At 43.7% G+C, this 20,012-nt stretch overlaps 1 protein-coding gene across 1 annotated transcript; it reads right to left on the bottom strand.

Moving 5' to 3' along the window:
• Positions 1–4,706: 4,706 nt before the first annotated feature.
• LOC142870972 (glutathione S-transferase A1-like) lies at positions 4,707–19,599 on the bottom strand. Its single transcript, XM_076003298.1, has 7 exons — positions 19,493–19,599; positions 13,611–13,716; positions 9,234–9,285; positions 7,955–8,087; positions 6,823–6,964; positions 5,688–5,819; positions 4,707–5,107 (listed from the first exon to the last, which is right to left on the bottom strand). Exons 1-7 carry the CDS (start codon positions 19,534–19,536, stop codon positions 4,985–4,987), a joined length of 732 nt encoding a protein of 243 aa, XP_075859413.1. The 5' UTR covers positions 19,537–19,599; the 3' UTR covers positions 4,707–4,984.
• Positions 19,600–20,012: the final 413 nt, after the last annotated feature.

The following is a 20,012-nucleotide window of genomic DNA, read 5'->3' as shown; positions in this document are numbered from 1 at the left end:
AAGACAGTCAACAATGTTTCATTTCAAGGCTATCCAGAAATGCACAACAAGGGATTTCAAATCTATCTGGCTGCCTCCGAAGGTCCCTGGGGACCAAGATTCTTTGAAGACTGCTTAAGGAGGATCTCATTAAATGGGCTGCAGGTTTAGGGCAGATGAGAAAACTTGTGGGGGACAGTGGCATAAGAGGGTGTTGTCAGGAAAGGGGACTTGAGAGAGAGAATGGGGAGACTGCACCTATGTTTATAAAAAAAGACTCAATGATGAACGCTGCTGCGAAACTCTACAGGGTGGAAGAATCTAGCAGATTGTCCTGGCCCTGAGTGGGAAGATCTCAGCTGCAGTACCTGGGGTCACTGGCGGATCCTTCTCTATGGGAACACGTTGGCCTTTCCCTCTAGCCCAAGGCCCTTGATGCACTGTTTCTTCTGCCCAGAACATGCTCTTCTCCCCTCCTCCCAGGCATCCCGTCCTTGACTCTTCCCACATTCTGTGTTCAGCGTCTGCATTTCCCCAGCTCACCGTGAGCTCCTGAGGGCAGGGCTGCCCTGTCCTCGTGGCTGACCACGGCGCCCCGCATATGGCAGGGGCTCAATGTGTACATGTGATTTCTCTACTTCTAATGGAAATTGTCTAACATACAAACATAGAAAGAACAGTGCAATGAGCTTGATGTACCATTGCCTTGGTTCAACTACCGTCAGCAACATTTGAAGCAAACCCCAGACTTTGTCTTATTTCATCAATAAATAATATAATGTCTATCTTTGAAACCTTTTTAAGGAAATATTTACATTACAGAAAAATTGCAAAACTCGTACACTGTTTCCAAATACCCTTCACCCAGTGTCTTCTAATGTTACATCTTACGTAACCACAGTTTTAGTACAAGAATCAAAACCAGGAATTTTTCACTTATATAATACTATTAACTAACTCTAGCTCATACTTGGATTTCAACACTTTTTTAAGCAATGTGCTTTTTCTACTCCAATATCCCATCTGGGACCCCACACTGTATTTTTTTCCCAGACAGGGTCTTGTTCTGTCACCCAGGCTGGAGTGCACTGACAAGATCAGACCTCCCTGAAACCTCCAACTCCTGGGTTCAAGCAATCCTCCCTTCTCCACCTCCCCAGGTGCTAAAGTTACAGGCTGAGCCACCATGCCCAGGCCCAGCACTGTCACCATGTCTCTTTAGTCACCTCCAATCTGTGACACTTACTCAGTCTTTCCTTGTCTTTCATGATCATGGCACTTTTGAAGATTCTTGGTCAGTTATTTTGTGGAATGTACCTCAGTTTGGGTCTATCTGCTGTTTTCCCATAATTGGATTGAGTTTATACATTTTTTGCAAAGCATCACAGGAGTCATACCGTTCCCTTCTCAGGATTCCATTTCCAGAAAGAATATCACACCCAGGACATAGTGTGTCTTATTAATGGGGATGTTAACCTTGATCGCTTGGTTAAAGTAGTGTCTGCCAGGTTTGTCAACTGTAATGTTACTATTTATCCCTTTGGAATTAATAAATATCTATGGGAGATGCTTTATGACTATGCAAATACTGTTTCAGAATAAGTTTCCACCCTCTAACTTTAGTATCCACTATGGCTCTCGTCTGCAGCAAACCCTACTGTCATGTTTGTCTAATGGTGATTTTCTATTTCCCTCACCCCATCTACACTTAATGATTGGAATTCTTCTGTAAAGAACATCTACATCTACCCTTTCTCCTTCCTTTCTCTCCACACCCCACCCCTGTCTGCCTACCTGTCTATCTCTCTGTTCCTCTAATCATTTCATTACTGACTTATAGCAGTATGGAGTTATGGATATTTTATTCTAAAGATTACAACCTAACACTATCCGTATGTACACTTTGTTGCTCACACTGCTCCAGCTTTGGCCTGTGGGAGCTCCTTCAGGTTAGTCTTTCTGTCCTTTATGACAAGCCCCTCTTTTTGTGAGCATTTCCAGAGATTTCCTTTGCCAAAAATGTTCCAGGCTTTTCTTGTATTTTCTCTGTCCCAGCCCTTAAGTCAGCCATTTCTTCAGAGATCCTTGTTTCCTTCTACTGGGGAAGGCGTTTCAAAACTAGGATTTAGGCACTGTGTATATGCACTGCTTCTAGGATTTTAATGTTCCTAGGCCTTCCCCAGTGGTAAATATATGGATGTATGTTAACCTAAACACGTACACACATACACACACATACACACACACACATACACACACATGCACATACATACACACACATTTTTAACCTCTTTCTCTGACGAGTGAGAAACTTGGCTCTGATTTTCTAAAATATACAGTATTTATGCATTTTTTCAGTCCAAGTACACATAAAATCGTTGAGGAACTGCTGTGTACCTCTATGAGAAACAAATTTACTAACAAGAATATAGCGTTCTCCTCCCCTTTTACATAGTTTTTGGCCTTGAGCGAAAGATATATTTATAAATCAGTACTTGTTTTCTTGTCACTCTCCTGACTCAGTAACTTAAAAGCAGTTCCTGATGTGACTACACGCTACTTACCATTTCAATAAATCCCCTCCAAGGAAAGGGCTAGTGCCAAGATAGGGAAAAGCTAATCGCACACATTGCAGGGCCAGGGCTCCCTACTAGATTGGAAGAAAAATGCCAAGTCATCTTCTTGGCACAAAAGACCTGGTTAATATGTTCCTTTTCAAGGTTGGCGATAAAAGTTTAAACAAACAAAAAAAATCAGCTATTAATTGATTTTGCTTTCTCTGCAAGGCTGCAGAGGCTGGCTTTCTATCTTTTTAGTCTTAATTATTATGAGCACATAGTTGTATATTTTATAGGGTACATGTGATGTTTTGATACAGGCATAGGATGTGAATTGATAAAATAAGGGGAATTTGAGTATCCACCATCTCAGGCATTTATCATTTCTTTGTGTTAGGCACATTCCAATCCCAATCTTTCAGTTATTTTAAAGTATACCCTAACTTATGGTTGATTATAGTCACTTTGCTGTGCTGTCAAATATCGTTCATTCTATCTAACTATCTAACTATATTTTTGCACCCATTAACCACCCCATCTGCCCCTCTCTGCTACCCTTCCCAGCATCTGGTAACCATCATTCTACTCTCTGTCACCATGAGATCAATTGTGCTTAATATTTAGCTCCCACATATGAGTGAGAGCATGCGAGATTTGTCTTTCTGTGCTTGGCTTATTTCATTTAATATAATGTTCACCAGTTCCATCCATGTTGTTGTAAATGGTAGCATTTCATTCTTTTTTGTGGCTATATCATATTCCACTGTATATATACCACAATTTCTTTATCCATTCATCCACTGATGGACACTTAGGCTGAGTCCAAACCCCTAGATCTTGTGAATATGACCTTATTTGGGAAAAGGATCTTTGTAGATATATTACATTAAAGAACTTAGGGCTGGGTGCCGTGGCTCATGCCTGTAATCCTAGCACTCTGGGAGACCAAGGCGGGTAGTTGGCTCAAGGGCAAGAGTTCAAAACCAGCCTGAGCAAGAGCAAGACCCTGTTTCTACTAAAAATAGAAATTAATTGGCCAACTCAAAATATATGCAAAAAATTAGCCGGGCATGGTGGTGCATGCCTGTAGTCCCAGCTACTAAGGAGGTTGAGACAGGAGGATCGCCTGAGCCCAGAAGTTTGAGGTTGCTGTGAGCTAGGCTGACACCATGGCACTCTAGCCAGGGCAACAGAGTAAGACTCTTGTCTCCAAATATATATATATATATAAAGAACCTGGGATGAGATCATGTTGGATTATCTAGAAGGGCCCCAAACTCAATGACAAGCTGTCCTGGTAACACAGAGAAGAAAAGATGTAGCAGCCAGAGCTATGAGCTGGCTGTTTCCTTAAGGCTGAACGGGTGTGGACAAAGGAAACCCTATTCTGACCTGACGGAAGGCCACCTGCTCTGCAGCCCGAGAAGTCCAGCGACTGCAGTCATGTGGGAGGTCTGGGAATGTTCTTTTCACAGAGAATTCTCAAAATATATGAGAGATTGGGGAGTAAACAGGCATCTTGTTTCCTGGCCTTGAGTTCCCTCGTTCCCTCTGGAGTTGTACGAATAAAAACAACGAGCACACCAAGGACGGGACTCTTTGCTCTTAGCAGCATGGAGTCCCCTGTGCCCACTTGTCCTGACAATGAGCTACTTTGTCTTCATTTCCGCAGAGCTGCGTGGTGGTTCCCACCAAAACTCAGCAAAAAGACACAGACACTCAGAGAGTGAGGTGCTGGAAGACAGGCAGATATTAGAGTGATGCGGACAGAATCCGTGGGTGTCAAGAAATGCCACGAGTGACCAGAAGTTGAGAGTTCAGGGGAGGATTCTTATCTAGAGTTTGCAGAGGGATGTGGCCCTATTGACACCTCAACTTCAAATTTCTGGCCTTCAGAACTATAAGAGAACACATGTATGCTATTTCAAGCCACCTGCTTTATAGTAATCTGTGACGGGAGGAGCCATGAGAAACTAAGACAAATTGTCACCTATACCCTCCACTACCAAGGGATTATCTTGAAGCAAATTCCAGATATCACAGCACCTTTTCTATAAATAATAATATTTACTTCTCGAAAGTAAGCATTTCTATTGATTTTTTGATAGTCTACATGACAAATGTTACAGCAAAGTTTCAGGAAAAGTCAAACAAACCACATAGTCTACATTTTCCTTTTGTACTAAGTTTTTAATTCCAAGAAAGAGGCATGTCAGGAACACATTGGAAATCTGATTTCATATCAGACCCTAGTGAAAAAGAATGAATTTTAACTGTCTGGTCAAAGACGTTTTTTTGTTTGTTTGTTTGTTTTGTTTTTTATTAGTACATAATTTGAAAAGTTTATTAGCTTCACAGTGGCCACCGTCAGTATTAGGCAAGCAGTTTTTTCTTGTAAAATGTTAGCAAATTGCTCTTGGCTGGGCTTTGCTTCCATGCCTGCTTCACTAAAACCTAAAAATCTCCCTTGCTTTGTCCATCGTTTTCATATCCTCATGAGGCTTCCTCTGGCTGCCAGGCTGCAGAAACTTCTTCACATTGGGGAGGTTGCTGATTCTGGTTTTCAGGGCCTGCAATGCACAGATCATAGCCTCAGAGTGCAGCCCAAAGACCAAAGCAATTATTAGACAACCCAGGAAATCGGAGCCCTGCCACTCTACACACAGACCGTGTCCCCTTCAGCAGGACTGTGGCGGCTGGGAACACACACCAGAGAAATGAAGATACAAAGGAGAAAATACAGCTCAATAGCACTTTCCCCAAGGATGTCTCTAAAACTTTATTCTGTCCACAGTCGTCCCAACCTTCTTCCTTCCACATTAATCCTGTGGATTCATGGCTCTCAAAATAAAAGTCACCATCCCAGCCCCAGTACCTTGTCTCTCAAACTATTGGCTGTCCTGCAATGAGTCAAGTTTTGACTCAGTTACACTGGGGTAGCTTCCACCTGAAATTTCCATGCCATAGCAAGAATCTTTTCACAGCTTCACAACTAGGGTCTGGAAGCTCATTTTGGAGACCTGGAGGCAGTGCCAGCCTGGTGGAGGCTGGGGTCTGAATGTCACCAGTCCAAGGGCCCCAATACCAGATTCCCTCATGGGAGCTGTGGGGCTGCCTCTCTGGGGGCTGCGAGACAGTGACGCTGATCACCTTCAGCAGAGGGAAGCTGGCGGTGAGGCTGGGGTCAAACTCTTCCAAGTTGTAGATAAGTTCAACCAGGTGAATGTCGGCCCGGCTCAGCCTGTTGCCAACCAGGTAGTCTTGTCCGTGGCTCTTTAACACCTGGGGGGTTGGAGGCATCAGATCAGGGACACATGCACAGTCAGGCTGGGCACCTGCTTGTCCCCGAGCCTGTCCAGCCTGACCCTCCCACCTCTACATCCTCACTGGCAGGCGTTAAGACCCAGACCTTTCTCCACGGTCCCTGATCCATGAGCAAGAGTGAGAAGCGGGCTCTGCTCCCTGCTCCCCTCCTCGGGGGAAGCCCAGGCTCCCTAAAGCGTGCAGCCCTGATGTTCCAGGACGTGGCCCCACACTCAGCTCTCTCTCTGCAATGTCCCTTGACAGCCGTCTCCACCCAGGAAGATACTTCTCCTCCTTGGTCTGTCCTCATTTCCTGGTCTATATGCTGGGATCTGAAATAAACCTGGTGACCTTGAATTCATCACTTCCCTTGCAGACTTGGCTCTGACTCCTAACCTGCACTGCGTTGTAATTTGCAAGCTGAAGTGTCTAGGGGTGAACTGCATGGATGCCTGAAACTTACTTTGAAATGTAAAAATAATCTTACTCCACATCCCCTAGCCACCATTCCTGTTTAGACACTTCTCATCTATGTCTGCAGCACTACAATACTTTCGTGATGGGCAGCTGATCTCATGTTCCCCTACACATGGTGCCGAAATACGGTCTGCTATATTGCTTTCGCCATGTTCATCTTGAAGGAAAGGCCATGGTCCTGTAGAAACTCTGGTCTAGACCAACATCTCGTGTGGCTCAGAGCCTTGCACAGCCCACATTGTACTATGACAGTAACATTCTGTTACCTACAGAATTCTAGACTTGGGTCTAGGAAATTGAAATTTTTGCTGGAAAATTATAATTTGGGTATAAGTAGTATAATTCTTCTTCAACGTCTATTTTTATAAAATGCCTTGAGTCAGAGAGCTGAACCCGGGTTCAGGAAGTCTCACTGAAAGTGAAGGTCACTGCCTCATGAATGCCCAGCATTATTCCTTTTGCTCTCCAAACTCAGTGACTGGAAATGCTGAACAGCTGCACTTACTTTTTCAAAGGCAGGGAAATAGCGATTGGTTGTTTTCTCTTTGAGCAAGGCCAGCTGGTTGACCTGCTCCGCAGGTGGGTATGTGAGGAGCATAATGATGATTTCGTTCAAATCCGCCATACCTTCCACATACATATCGATCCTGAAGGACAATACAGGCTGTTAAATGCCCTGTCTTAGATTTTATGGTTTAAAACTTTAAAGAAGATAGAGCATCAGGTGGTGATGATGGAATTCACCTGCAGTAGGTAATTTTTTACAGGTCATTCAATTTTATGTGAATTTTATGTATAACAACACTTATTACAAAAACACCCTAACAGGGTAGATGTGTTTCTAAAATTGTTGTCACACTCATGATCAAATACAGGTTCAAAGAGCATGGGTGACCCCTCCTGAGTTATAGTCATACGAAAAATGGATGGATTCCCTGCAAGTAACCACCCATACTGCACTAAATTTGCCATGTCTATTTTTGGTCGTTCTGTTCATTTCATAAGCTTAGTGTGACTCAGGTGGCCAAAGACCTGCTGCCTCAGTAGCCTCAACAGAGGCCCTGGCACACCCATCCCGGCCATGTTCCTCTTCCTCTCTCCCCACTCTGCTCCTCCCAGGCACCTGTCTGTGCCCAATACCAGCAGTTCTTCCAGCCGTCTCCCATGAACACGCTCCCATGGCCCCTCCCAGCGCTGCGGCCCTGCTCTGGCCGCGTTTGTATTTCTGCTGACCCAGTGTAAAGACCCCTTCCCTGGTGCGATGCTTCCCACAGTCACAGCCAGTGTGGACGGCAGGAGACCTTCTATTCTGTCAAACTGAGCCTTCCACAATATTTTTAAAATAAAACTTTATTGATGTATTTACATACTGTAATTATAACCCTTTTGAATTATACTATTTTGTGGTTTCTGGTTTCTGTGGTTTCATGCACGGAATATTGCACACATTACAACATTCTAATAGCTCAACCCTGAAAAGAAAATCTGTACCCACTGGCAGTATTCCTGGACCTCAGCGCAGGTGCCCAAGGCCCAGCCTGCTGCTGTCCTCACCCCTGCACGGTCCTGCTCACTCCAGGCAGGACCTCAAACACTTCCGGGTTATCCGCTGGCGTGAGGACAGAAAATGTACCTACAGGGCTCTCTCCTTTAAGTCCTTCCCGTAGAGGTTGTGCTTGCTGGCGATGTAGTTGAGGATGGCTCTGGTCTGCACCAGCTCCATCCCATCGATCTCCACCATCGGCACTTGCTGGAACATCAGCCGCCCGTCTTCGGGAAGAAGGAAAGACAAAGGAGAGGGAGAGGACGAAGGGTCCCGCTCCTTTTAGAATGAAAAGGCATTTGGTGCAGTGATTAAAGATAAAAAATAAGACGTAAAATTATTGTCTGGTAAACTTTCAACTGAAGGAGGATTTTGTTTTTAGGGTCTTAGAGTCCTTTCTCTCATCAATCTCTATTTTGCTTATTTAGCCTTCTTATTTCCTACCCAATGGTAGGTCCCCTGTATTTTTTGTGTTGATTTATCTTCATGGATATTTTAGGAAGAAACTGGGAGAGGCTACAACAGGGCTGCCATGCGAATGTCATTTAAAATGGGAAGTTGTACAATCTGGGAGGCCAAGGCGGGCGGACCGCTCAAGGTCAGGAGTTCGAAAGCAGCCTGAGCAAGAATGAGACCCCGTCTCCATTAAAACATGGAAACAAATTAATTGACCAACTAAAATATATGTAGAAAAAACTAGCCTGGCATGGTGGTGCAAGCCTGCAGTCCCAGCTACTCGGGAGGCAGAGGCAGGAGGATTGCTTGAGCCCAGGAGTTTGAGGTTGCTGTGAGCTAGGCTGACGCAAAGGCACAGTAGCCGGGGCAACACAGTGAGACTCTGTCTCAAAAAATAATAAATAAAATAAAATAAATAAAATAAAATAACAGGAAGTTTTAAAGGTAAGTCTCACAGTGTTCATGACATTTAAGATGAGAGAAGTTTCTATATGCAGGTCCCTTTCTGTGCTCTTCAAAGCCTATAATATTGCCTTGTCAGTCTGGGAGCAGTGAAGAACTCAAGATGGATCTATATCTACAGCTTTTCTCTAAAGCACAAGCTTGTATGCCCTTGCCTGGGAGTGCTGGGTCGGACCCTGAGCTATCACAGCTCCATCGATCGCGCACGAGAAAGCAGGGAGAGGCATTTTCAGGGCACTGATATTTCCTTTAGCAAACACTCAAAGAGATCTGGCCATTTTCACCCTGAGAGTTGCCAGACCTGATCCAGGACATGCTCCCCTTCCATTATAACCACTTTTCTCCCTCCCCATCATCTGAAATACGACCCCCAATAGCCTTTGCCTGGTGTTAAGACGTCCCCGTGTACCTTCTACTAGATTCCCGCACAGAGGCATTTAGATATTTGCTCTTACCATTTCTTAACTTGTCCAAATCTTCTGCTGATTCTAAAAATATCTCTTCGAACTGAAGGCAAAAACAGCAAATGGGCTCTTGTTAGTTCATCCCATGGCATAACAGACTTTTAAAGTTGCATGCCCCAGTCCAGAACATAACATGGAGAAGGTAAGATTTCTGAGTTTTGCAGATACACAGATTAGTCTGGTCATGGACATTTGGAAATTTAGACTACACCCCTAAAGAAAAGGGTCTGCACCATAGCAAATAGCTGCTCCTTCTTGTATTTTTATTTCACTCCCACCCCAACCTCACCAGCGCCCATCATTGAGTCAAGATTTTGAAGCAGAACTCACTGGAGGAAAGGGACTGAGATGTTATTTTGGTTAATGTGTTGCAATATCTCGGGAAAACCCGTGTGTCCAGGGGAGATCAGAGAAGAACCTGGGTGTGGCCCGCATGGACTGTGCAATGGGTCGACCACCGTCTATGATTCTGCCACCAGGGTTTCTACTGAAATTTCTATCACTCTTTCTTAATCTAGGCTTTTCTTAATCTAGGAAAGACCAGGAATTTGTGGGTTTCTAATGTGCTCCACCGAACGGACTTCGTTGCCGATCTGTGACCATGCAGGGTCATGGTATAATCCTAGGTGTAAATGTATGATAGCGGTGTCTAAGTGAGGAGGGGCGTGTGCCAGCAATTAACAAAGCGTCCACTTGAAGACAAACAGAGGGGTGGCGGTTGGTCACAGCAAGAGGTGGGATGGAGTTGGCCAGTGTGGTGAGTTTTTATTTATTTTTGTTGCTTTCTTTCAGACAGGGTTTTACTCTGTCACACAGGTTAGAGTGCAGTGTCGTCATCATAGCTCACAGCAACCTCAAACTCCTGGGCGCAAGCGATCCTCCCACCTCAGCCTCCCAAAGTGCTAGGATGAGAGGTGTGAGTCACGGCACGCAGTCACCACTGTGACGTTGCAGGAGACCCCGAGGGACTGGATTGTAACCGTCAGCCTCTGGGCACCAGGAACCCAGAGCGCTGAGCGGGGGGCCTCAGTCAGCCCTGCCCCCCAGTCCCTCAGTGCAGCAGGGGTGGAGAGGAGGGAGCCTGGGTGCTCGCAGCCTCGCCCCTGCACCTGCTGTGCTGCACTCGCCCTGCCCACGGCTCTGACACAGCCCTGAACTGCAAAGCTGACGTCTGCACAAGTGTGACAGCGGGTTCTGCATTTGTAGAAAGAAAACAACTGGGAACGACACTCTGGATTTGTTGTGTGCTTGTTTCTTCATAAAACTGAGAAAGGATCAGGCTAATGTCCCAGGTGTGAACGAAGCAACGGAGAGAGTGCAATCACAAGGCTGGGGTCCACATCCTCTGAGGCTGAAGGGAGCACACAAGTGCCCTTCAAGGACTCTGCCTCACCCTGACAGCCTCCTTTCCTGCTCTCCCCTCATGGACAAGGTCTCCTGGGCCTGTCCCTGCCCCTCCCCCTCACACACACCTGCTGAGCCTCAGTCTGCACACGCAAGTGTTTTTCCCAGGGACACCTGCAGAGGGCAGCACTCCACAGAGTCACGCCCAGACACCCACCAGCACTTCCTGTTCAGACCCTGGGAAGAAGGGCCTTGGAACACTGTGGAATGCTGGGGTGTTCTCCTAGAGGCCCCCACTCCTCATTTTAGTCACCTACTTACTTGTCTGTGTCCTCAGAGACATGCAGGCTGCTCCAGGACAGGGACCAGGTCTGTCTTGTTCTTTGTCTACCCCAGAGCCTAGCACAGAGCCTGGCACTTAGTAGGTGCTCAAGAAAATCACTGCTCAATGAGTTTGCTCAGTCTAACAGGAGGTTTGTTACAATCCACTCCCTCCTTCCCCCATTGTGCTTTATACTTTAATCACATTTAGTCTCATATATTTTACCTTTTTATTATGGAAATTTCTGGCATGTATAAAAATACATATAACATCCAATGATCCATGTATTCCAGTTACCTAGCTTCAGTAATTCCCAACTCAAGCCAAGCTGCTTTCATTGTAAGCCAACCTCTCTCTTCTGGTCATAATATGAAACAAATATGGGATTTCATTTCATCTCATCCTAAATACTTGAATGTGTATCTATAAAACATAACAATCATTTCAAAATAACAATAATACCATCCCTAAAATCAGGCACAATTACACTAAAAAATTAACAAAAATTCTTTACTATCATCTTTATTCGACCAATATTCAGATTCCTAATTGTGGTTTAAATGTCATAAATTACATTTTCTACTTTATTTAAATCCAAATAAAAATAAAGTCCACACACAATGTTTAGTTGATGTTTCTTTTCAAAATGGCTTTTAATTGTTTATGTGATCTTGTTTGTTTTTGTTTATGTTTTTTTTTTGAGGAGAAGGAAACAGAAGTTTATTACTTTGCTGGCAAAGTAGGAAAAGGATAGACCTTTTCATCTCAAAATCCAAATCTCAACATTAGCAAAAACACAGAGCTTTTAATGGGCCTTCAGTTCATGGCTACTGCAGTTAATCATCCCATCTCTGCCAAAGACAAAGTCCCACCTGGGCCCACCTGAGGGGCAGGCACCTGGTCTGGGATAGCTGAGTTATCTCTCCTAACAAAAGACTTAACCTGCCTCAGGCCAGGCTGCAGTTCCCAAAAAGAGTGGGGGAAGTTTTCCAGACACAGAAATATTTTTGCTGGTTTTTTTTTCCAGGCCCTTCCCTCTGTTACATATTCCCCATTTTCAATTTTTTTTTTTTTTTTTTTTGCTTTGATAGTATGGCAAGCACCATTTTATTTTATTTTTTTTTTGCCACATATTGTGTGGGTACAAATGTTAAGGTTACATTATTGCCCTTGCCCCCTCTCCCCTCCTCGAGTCAGAGCTTCAAGCATGTCCATCCCTCAGTTGGTGCATATCGCATTCATTATGTGTATATACCCATTCCCTCCCCTCATAATTCCTATATGTCTACTTAGGTGTTCATCAGTTAATAGCAATTTTCTGGTGAGTACAGGTGGTGCTTGTTTCTCCATTCTTGGGATACTTCACTTAATAGAATGGGTTCCAGCTGTAGCCAGGAAAATACAAGAGGGGCTATATCACCAGCCCCTCTTATAGCTGAGTAGTACTCCATGGTATACAAATACCACATGTTATTAATCCACTCATGTATTGATGGCCACTTCCATTGTTTCCACATCTTTGCAATTGTGAATTATACTGCTATAAACATTTGAGAGCAGGTGCCTTTTTCATAGAGTGACTTTTGTTCTTTTGGGTAGATGCCCAGTAACGGGATGAGGGATCAAATAGTAGATCTACTTGTATCGCTTTAAGGTATCTCCACGTTGCTTTCCACAGAGGCTGAACTAGTTTGCAGTCCCACCAACAATGCAGGAGTGTTCCTCTCTCTCCACAGCCATGCCAACATTGTTTTGGGACTTGTTAATAAGGGCCATTCTCACTGGAGATAAGTGATACCTCATTGCAGTTTTGATTTGCATTTCCCTGATGATTAGAGATGTTGAGCATATTTTCATATGTTTGTTGGCCATTATTCTGTCTTCTTTTGGAAAGTTCCTGTTCATGTCCTTTGCCCACTTTTTGACAGGGTTGTTTGTATTTTCCTTGCTGATTTTCCTGAGTACTAAATAGATTCTAGTTATCAGCCCTTTATCAGATGTGTAGCTTGCGAAAATTTTCTCCCATTCTGTGGGTTGTCTGTTTGCTCTCTTGACAGTTTCTCTGGCTGAGCAGAAGCTTTTTAATTTGATCAGATCCCATTTAATTTTGTTGATGCTGTGACTGCCTTTGGGGTCTTCTTCATAAATTCTTTGCCTAGGCCAATGTCTAGAAGAGTATTTCCAATGTTTTCCTCTAGAATTCTAATAGTTTCACACCTAAGGTTCAAGTCTGTTACCCAGTGTGAGTTGATTTTTGTGAGAGGTGAAAGGTGTGGATCCTGTTTCAGTCTTCTACATGTGGCTATCCAGTTTTCCCAGAACCATTTATTGAATAAGGATTCTTTTCCCCAGTGTATGTTTCTGTCTACTTTGTCAAAAATTAGATGGCTATGAGGATGGTTTTATATATGGGTTCTCTGTTCTGTTCCACTGGACAATGTCCCTGTTCTTGTGCCAGTACCATGCTACTTTAATTACTATACCTTTGTACTATATGTTTATGTGATTTTGGATGGACAGCTTTCTTTTAATTCCATTTGGTCAAATCAGAACCTTTTTTTTCTTAATAACTGGGGATATTTTCATTGAAGGCAAAACTATTTATTCATACATCATCTTACATGGAAGTCTCCTGGCTTAGAAAAGGATTTTGATACAGTCCATTTTAGATATAACTTAAGTTGAGCTAAGTCCCAACCTACCTCTACTCCAGCTGCAGCCAAGAGCCACCGGATGGCCTCCATTCTGCCCCGTCCATTGTAGTAGTGAAGCTTGGGCTTCCCTGCCATAATAGTAGTCTCTTGTTTTCTGTAAACAGAAATAAATATATGAATGAATGAGTCCACAGAAGCAAAATGTACTTTTGGATGTAAGTTTGATGGTACCTGCCTTCCTTGTGGCAGGGTTAGAGGAGAACCCAGAAGGTCTTCCTTGGCCCAATTTCTTCCCGCCACTGTGAAAATGCACCAAACCAGTCTCATGTTGCCATTTGTCCTTAGTTTGAGAAGCTGAAGAGGGCAGCCTGGATCCCACACAGGGGAAGGCCCTGGGAGCCTGGGTGGGACCTTGAAACCAGAGGACCTCACTGACAGGGAGGAGCAGGGGGGGAGCAGAGTCAGTCTTCAGCTCTTCAGCTGCTACACTGCGTTTGTCCACAAGCAGAACCGGGGCTTAGTCTTATCCTGACTGTAGCCAATATCTAAATTGTCTTTTACAGAACAAGGTGCTCATTTCTTTTTCCTATTAGATTTCCATATTTTCCCACTTCTGGGTGAATTTTATTTTATAACCTTGAAAAAGTGTAGTGCTGCATTAACTTTCTATTATAAGGAAAGGAACCAACATTGGTTTAGTGTCTAGCACACAATATAAAATTTCTCATTTTTATTCACATTTATTTGTCAGAAAAGTTACTTGATGTATATCCCGTTATTATTCTAAATTTACAGTAGAGATTATCCATATCTATAGAGGTTATGTGATATGTTAAACCTACCATGGTTTTTATTTCACAAGAAATTTTTTTTTGAAGTATGAGTGTTTATTATTTTTTTTTCAGCATATTATGGGGGTACAGATTTTAAGGTTTCAATAAATGCCCATTTCCCCCCTCCCCCCAAAAGTCTGAGTCTCCATCATGACCATCCCCCAGATGGTGCACATCTCACTCATTATGTATGTATATACCCACCCCCCTCCCCCCTCCCACCTGCCCAATACCCTATTACTGTAGTACCTATGTGTCCACTTAGGTGCTACTCAGTTAATACCAGTTTGCTGGAGAATATATCTGGTACTTGTTTTTCCATTCTTGGGATACTTCACTTAGTAGTATGGGTTCCAGCTCTAACAAGAAATTTTTTTTAATTAAAAAAAAAACACACACTTAATGGGTTCCTGGGTATTCCAACCAAAATCATGATTTTCTTCAACAAGCAAGGGCTGCTAGGCTGGGAAAGCTGAGGACCTGCCCCTGCCAACGTGGCTCCTACTGTCCAGGTGATATCATCCAAGCTCAGCAACTGTTTTTGCTTCTCAAATATCTGCTCTCTACTCTTAGGTTAGGGTCACTGCTTTGAGTTGTCCAAAAATCTGCTTATCGCCCATGTAAAAGTGCTTGTTTTGGGCTGGGATCGGTGGGTCATGCCTGTAATCCTAGCATTCTAGGAAGCCGAGGTGGGAGGTTTGCTCAAGGTCAGGAGTTCAAAACCAGCCTGAGCAAGAGCGAAGACCCCTGTCTCTAGTACAAATAGAAAGAAATTAATTGACCAACTAAATATATATAGAAAAAATTAGCTGGGCATGGTGGCGCATGCCTGTAGTCCCAGCTACTTCGAAGGCTGAGGCAGGAGGATAGCTTGAGCCCAGGAGTTTGAGGTTGCTGTGAGCTAGGCTGACCCCATAGCACTCTAGCCCGGGCAACAGACTGAGACTCTGTCTCAAACAAAAAAATATATATATAATAAAATAAAAGTGCTTGTTCTTTATTACTGTTTCCATTTCTTCCTCCTTGGGGACTATTTTTTTTCCTATGAATTTTGTTTTGCTCTGCAAAGGTCCAACACCAATGTGACTTTTCACAGGGTCTCTGTGAGATTCTGAGGCTTTCCTGCATAAGATCTTGGTTTTATTTATTTATTTTTTATGTTGGCAATTATTGTGGGGCACTACTGACTCTCATCATGTTGCATCCTACTTGGAGACATCATGTGTGCTATAAATACTAATTATATGTTCTACTGATTCATGTAGCTATCTCCTCTCGCCACTTCCCGAGTTATGGTGCTACAAGATTCCGAGCATTCAGCCCTTCCTCCAAGTTTCTGAGATTAAGGACTCACTTTTGAAAGACTGACGGACATCTCCATCGTGAGACCTCAGGCTATGGGGTTCAAATCCCACTGGGTAAGGCGCCTAGGAAAGACCACCTCAAACAAAGGGACAGGTGATGCCCAAGTGGCCTTCAGGACAGTGCCAGGGATGCCTGGGCCCAGTGGTCTCTACTGGCTTTGTGCACATTTTGGGTTATTTCTTATTTTCTTCCTCTGCTTTGTCCTCTTATAATTCCAGCTAATAAATGGCAAGTCGCCGCTTCCTTTCCTACTGTCCTGACTCCCTGCTCTCAGGGACAACCTATTTCTCCCTTTTTGCAACTCCTCTGCAGTTTACATCCACTTTTGGTACAAAAGCCCCTCCAGCTGCTACTCGAAATTTTAAGTACATCCTGGGCCTCCCTAATGAGGCTCACCTTACTTCCAGGGAATTTTGTGTAAAACCTCTTGAATATACCAAACAAGGAAAATTCAGAGTCCAAATAGACAATCTGCCACCACAGAGTTAAAACGTGGAGTCTGGAGCTCAGTGTCTATCCCTCTATCTTCTTTTCTGCGGACTTTAACTGTGCAGTGGCTACGTTACTACTGGAGTTGAGACAAAGCTCACTGGATGTGGGATGACTAATTCAGTGCACTAATTAGGCCAGAATTCTGGCTATCATATAAACTTTGAAAACTCATTTCAAGCTCATCTAAAGTGAAAAATACAAGTAAAGGAGGCTTGTCTTAAAAAAAAAAATCAAACTGCCATGGAACCTGCTTTGCCTACAACTTTGGTCCTCAGCTTTCATTATATCACCTACTGGGGCAAGTCAAGTTCAGCCATGTAAACAAGTTACAATTTTGCCAGAAATAATTTGCATCCAACCACTTTTTGCAAAATGGTGAATTTATATTGTTATCTCAAGACTGAAATTCAGAGGTAAAATCTATTAGATGTTTGTGTACATAGCTGTACATATGTTTAAATGTATTTATGTGTACGTACATTGTTGTATATTGTGTTTCCACGGTAACAAATTGACTTACAAAGCTGTGCTCATCAATTAAGTAAATAAGGCTAAGTGCTTTTTAAGTTCATGCTAGTTTTTAATACATTTTTGCTGAACAAGCTAGGTTATTAAAAAGGAAAAGTTATTATTTGTAAAGTAACAACAAATGTCTTCAAAATGTCAGCATACATTGTTGCCACAGTTTGAGTCATTTTCACCTTTTCCCTCTGCTTAATATTTTAAGGTGTCAAGGTTTAATACAAAGATTATAAAACTATAAACCCAGACAAAACCAAAATGACCTGTGTTTATGTGATTTTTCATAAGTAAGACTAATTGAATACTGGTAGCTTAATGAAAACAGTTGGATCTTCTGAGTTATCCAGAGAAACACTCATGTGTTTGTTGTTTTTATGTAATACACACAGGCTATAAAAACAGTTAACCGGGAAATAACTTAAAATAATAACTAAGATCTAAGTAACTTGCTAAAACAAATAAACTGAATAAATGTAAATAAAATAGATGCTTATAAAAAATAATTTGAAATTTCCTGCTTCTTAGGTTTTTACTAAAATGTAAGGCTATTAAGAATAAAAATTCTAGGCCGGGCACGGTGGCTCACGCCGGTAATCCTAGCACTCTGGGAGGCCGAGGAGGGCGGACTGCTCGAGGTTGGGAGTTCGAAACCAACCTGAGCGAAACCCGTCTCTACTAAAAATAGAAAGAAATTAATTAACCAACTAAAAATATATATAGAAAAAAATATTAGCCGGGCATGGTGGCACATACCTGTAGTCTCAGCTACTCGGGAGGCTGAGGCAGCAGGATTGCTTGAGGCCAGGAGTTTGAGGTTGCTGTGAGCTAGGCTGATGCCACGGCACTCACTCTAGCCTGGGCAACAGAGTGAGACTCTGTCTCAAAAATAAAATAAAAATAAAAATTCTAGTCAATATATGTGATTTTATATATATATATAGTATACAAAAGATAAGATTTGTTTTTATTAAAATAATAAAAGATTATAGAAGAGGTGTACAATGTGTCCTTATTGAAAAAGGGGTAATTCCGACTGATTCAAAGTCTGCTTAAAAAAAAAATGGTAGAAGGGAACCTGTAAATGGACAGAGAGAGGGGGATGTTCAGGGTTGCGGATATAAAGATACATTTTTGGTAAGTTTTGGCAAGAAAAAAGAATGATTTAATATAAAGAAATAATCTTGTATAGTAAATTTTTATGCTAAAATAAACTGGTTATTTAAGAAAGGGGAAATTAAGGACAAAACAGAAAGGCCAAGTATGTCATACATGGTCTATGTAAGTTTTAATAAGATTAATGAAAGAAAGCCAGGCACAGTGGCTCAGACTGACTGTAATCCTAGCACTGTGTGTGGCCCAGGGGGGTGAATTCTTGGAGCTCAGGAGTTCAAGACCAGTCTGAGCAAGTGAGATCAGTCTGAGCAAGATCGAGACTCCGTCTCTACCGAAAAAAATAGAAAAAATTAGCCAGGTATGGTGGCACATGCCTGCAGTCCCAGCTACTCGGGAGACTGTGAGGCAGGAGGATCGCTTGAGCCCAGGAGTTTGAGGTTGCTGTGAGCTAGGCTGACGCTATGACACTCTAGCCGGGGAAACAATGAGAATCTGTCTCAAAAAAAAAAAAAAAAAGATTCATGAAAAATTTATAAAGGAATTTTGTATGTGATCAAATTAGCTATAATCTCATTAATAAATTTTTTTTTGTTAAAACAAGGTTTTCTTAAGGTATTGATTTGCTCTTAATAAAACTGCAAAAAGTTCTGATTCTAATTCTATAATATGCTTCTTTTTTTAAAATTTTTTTTCCCTGGAGGGCCCTCTGGATGCAGGCTATGCATGCCTGAGTCCTGCCCCTAGCCCCAGCAGGAAAGGGAAGCCCTGGGATTCCCTCCTGAGCCAATCACAGGTCCGCCCTGGCTACGCTGCCTGCTTTGGGCTCTTTCCAGCAGAGGGCAAGGTTGCAGTCCCAGAAAAGACACAAATTCTAAAATTCTCCCTGGAAATTCGTAAACTTTGGGTAAAATTGCACACAGTGCAATTACCTCTTGGCTCCAGCCTTTCCTGCTCTCGGTCCCCTGTTCCTGGGACGGGACACCCGCCATCCTCTGCATCCACCCACCCTTCGCCCGTCCAGGTGCAGGGGACCTACCTTCTGTCACTCCCAGGCTCTGCTCTGGGTACTGGAGAGTGGCAGAGCTGGCCCCAGGCCTGTCAGCCTCCGGATTCCACCCTGGCGGGCCCTCCCTGGAAACCCTTCCCTGCCTCCCCCCATCCAGGCCCGCAGGAACACAGCAGAGGGTAACCTCATCCTGGTTGGGGTCGGGGGTTGCCAGCCCAGAGCCAGCCAGGCCTCAGGGTAGGAATGATTCCCTCCTACTCCCATTGGGGGTGGCCGGCCCCACGCGCATGCGCACAGCGGCCGCCCAGTGGTCCAGGGAGGCTCCGCCCCAGAGTGGGGCGGGGGAGGGCCCCTCTGCAAGCCCCGCCCCCTCCCAGACTCAGCGCGCAGGTGGCGTCCCGCCTCTTCCCTCGGACACGCATGCGCCTGCACGCCCCACTCCCGAGAACTGCCCGCCGCGACACCCCAAAGCCCCCGGAACCCCGGCTGAGCCCGGCAAGACGCGTGCGCGCTCTCCTCGCTGGCCGGCAGTCCCGGGTTCCAGCGTTTCTCGCTGGGCCTGCGACCCTGCTTCCCCTCCTGGACCAAGGGCGCCCTACCTGGGTGGGCGGGCGCGCAGCAGGCGGACAGGCGGCAGTATCATCTGCTTCTTTTAACCCTTTGCACTCGGAGTGTGACTTGACACGGTTAGCAAAAATTATAGAGGTTAAAATTGCTCTTTGAATGCATCAATAATTTGAAATATAAAAAAATCCAAAAAAATAAGTTTGTACGAAAAGAAACTCCAGTTTTTTTATTCTACTGCCACGCTTTGTAAAATCTGGGGTATTTAAACAATTAAATCCCGAGTAAAATAAAGGAATCGAGAAAAAAGCAAGCGAGTGGAAAGGGTTAAGACTGCACACTTATATCTCAGAAGTTCAACTTTTGCTCCACCTTGCTGTTTTCAGCCTTTTCTCTCCTTGAGAAGGCCTGAGATGGTAACCCTCTCCTTCAACGTTTTTGGTGGTCCCTGTAACTTTCTTCCTCCCTTTAGATCTGGTTCTAAGTCTGCTGTTAATGTCTGAGACTAAAATGTTTATGTTAAAGGTCTAAAAAGCAATGTTTTTTTTTTTAGTT

Source organism: Microcebus murinus, chromosome 5 (assembly GCF_040939455.1).
Source record: "Microcebus murinus isolate Inina chromosome 5, M.murinus_Inina_mat1.0, whole genome shotgun sequence".
Taxonomy (NCBI): Eukaryota; Metazoa; Chordata; class Mammalia; order Primates; family Cheirogaleidae; genus Microcebus; species Microcebus murinus.
The sequence above is the reverse complement of the archived record's forward strand: the minus strand, read 5'-3'. Positions and strand labels throughout refer to the sequence as shown.

Coding starts and splice junctions, on each gene's coding strand:
- LOC142870972 (XM_076003298.1), bottom strand. CDS start 19,536: ATGATACTGCCGCCTGTCCGCCTGCTGCGCGCCCGCCCACCCAG. Junction 9,286..13,610: donor TGGCTGCAGCTGGAGTAGAG/GTAGGTTGGGAC, acceptor TTTTGCCTTCAG/TTCGAAGAGATATTTTTAGA. Junction 5,820..6,822: donor ATTTCCCTGCCTTTGAAAAA/GTAAGTGCAGCT, acceptor CCAACCCCCCAG/GTGTTAAAGAGCCACGGACA.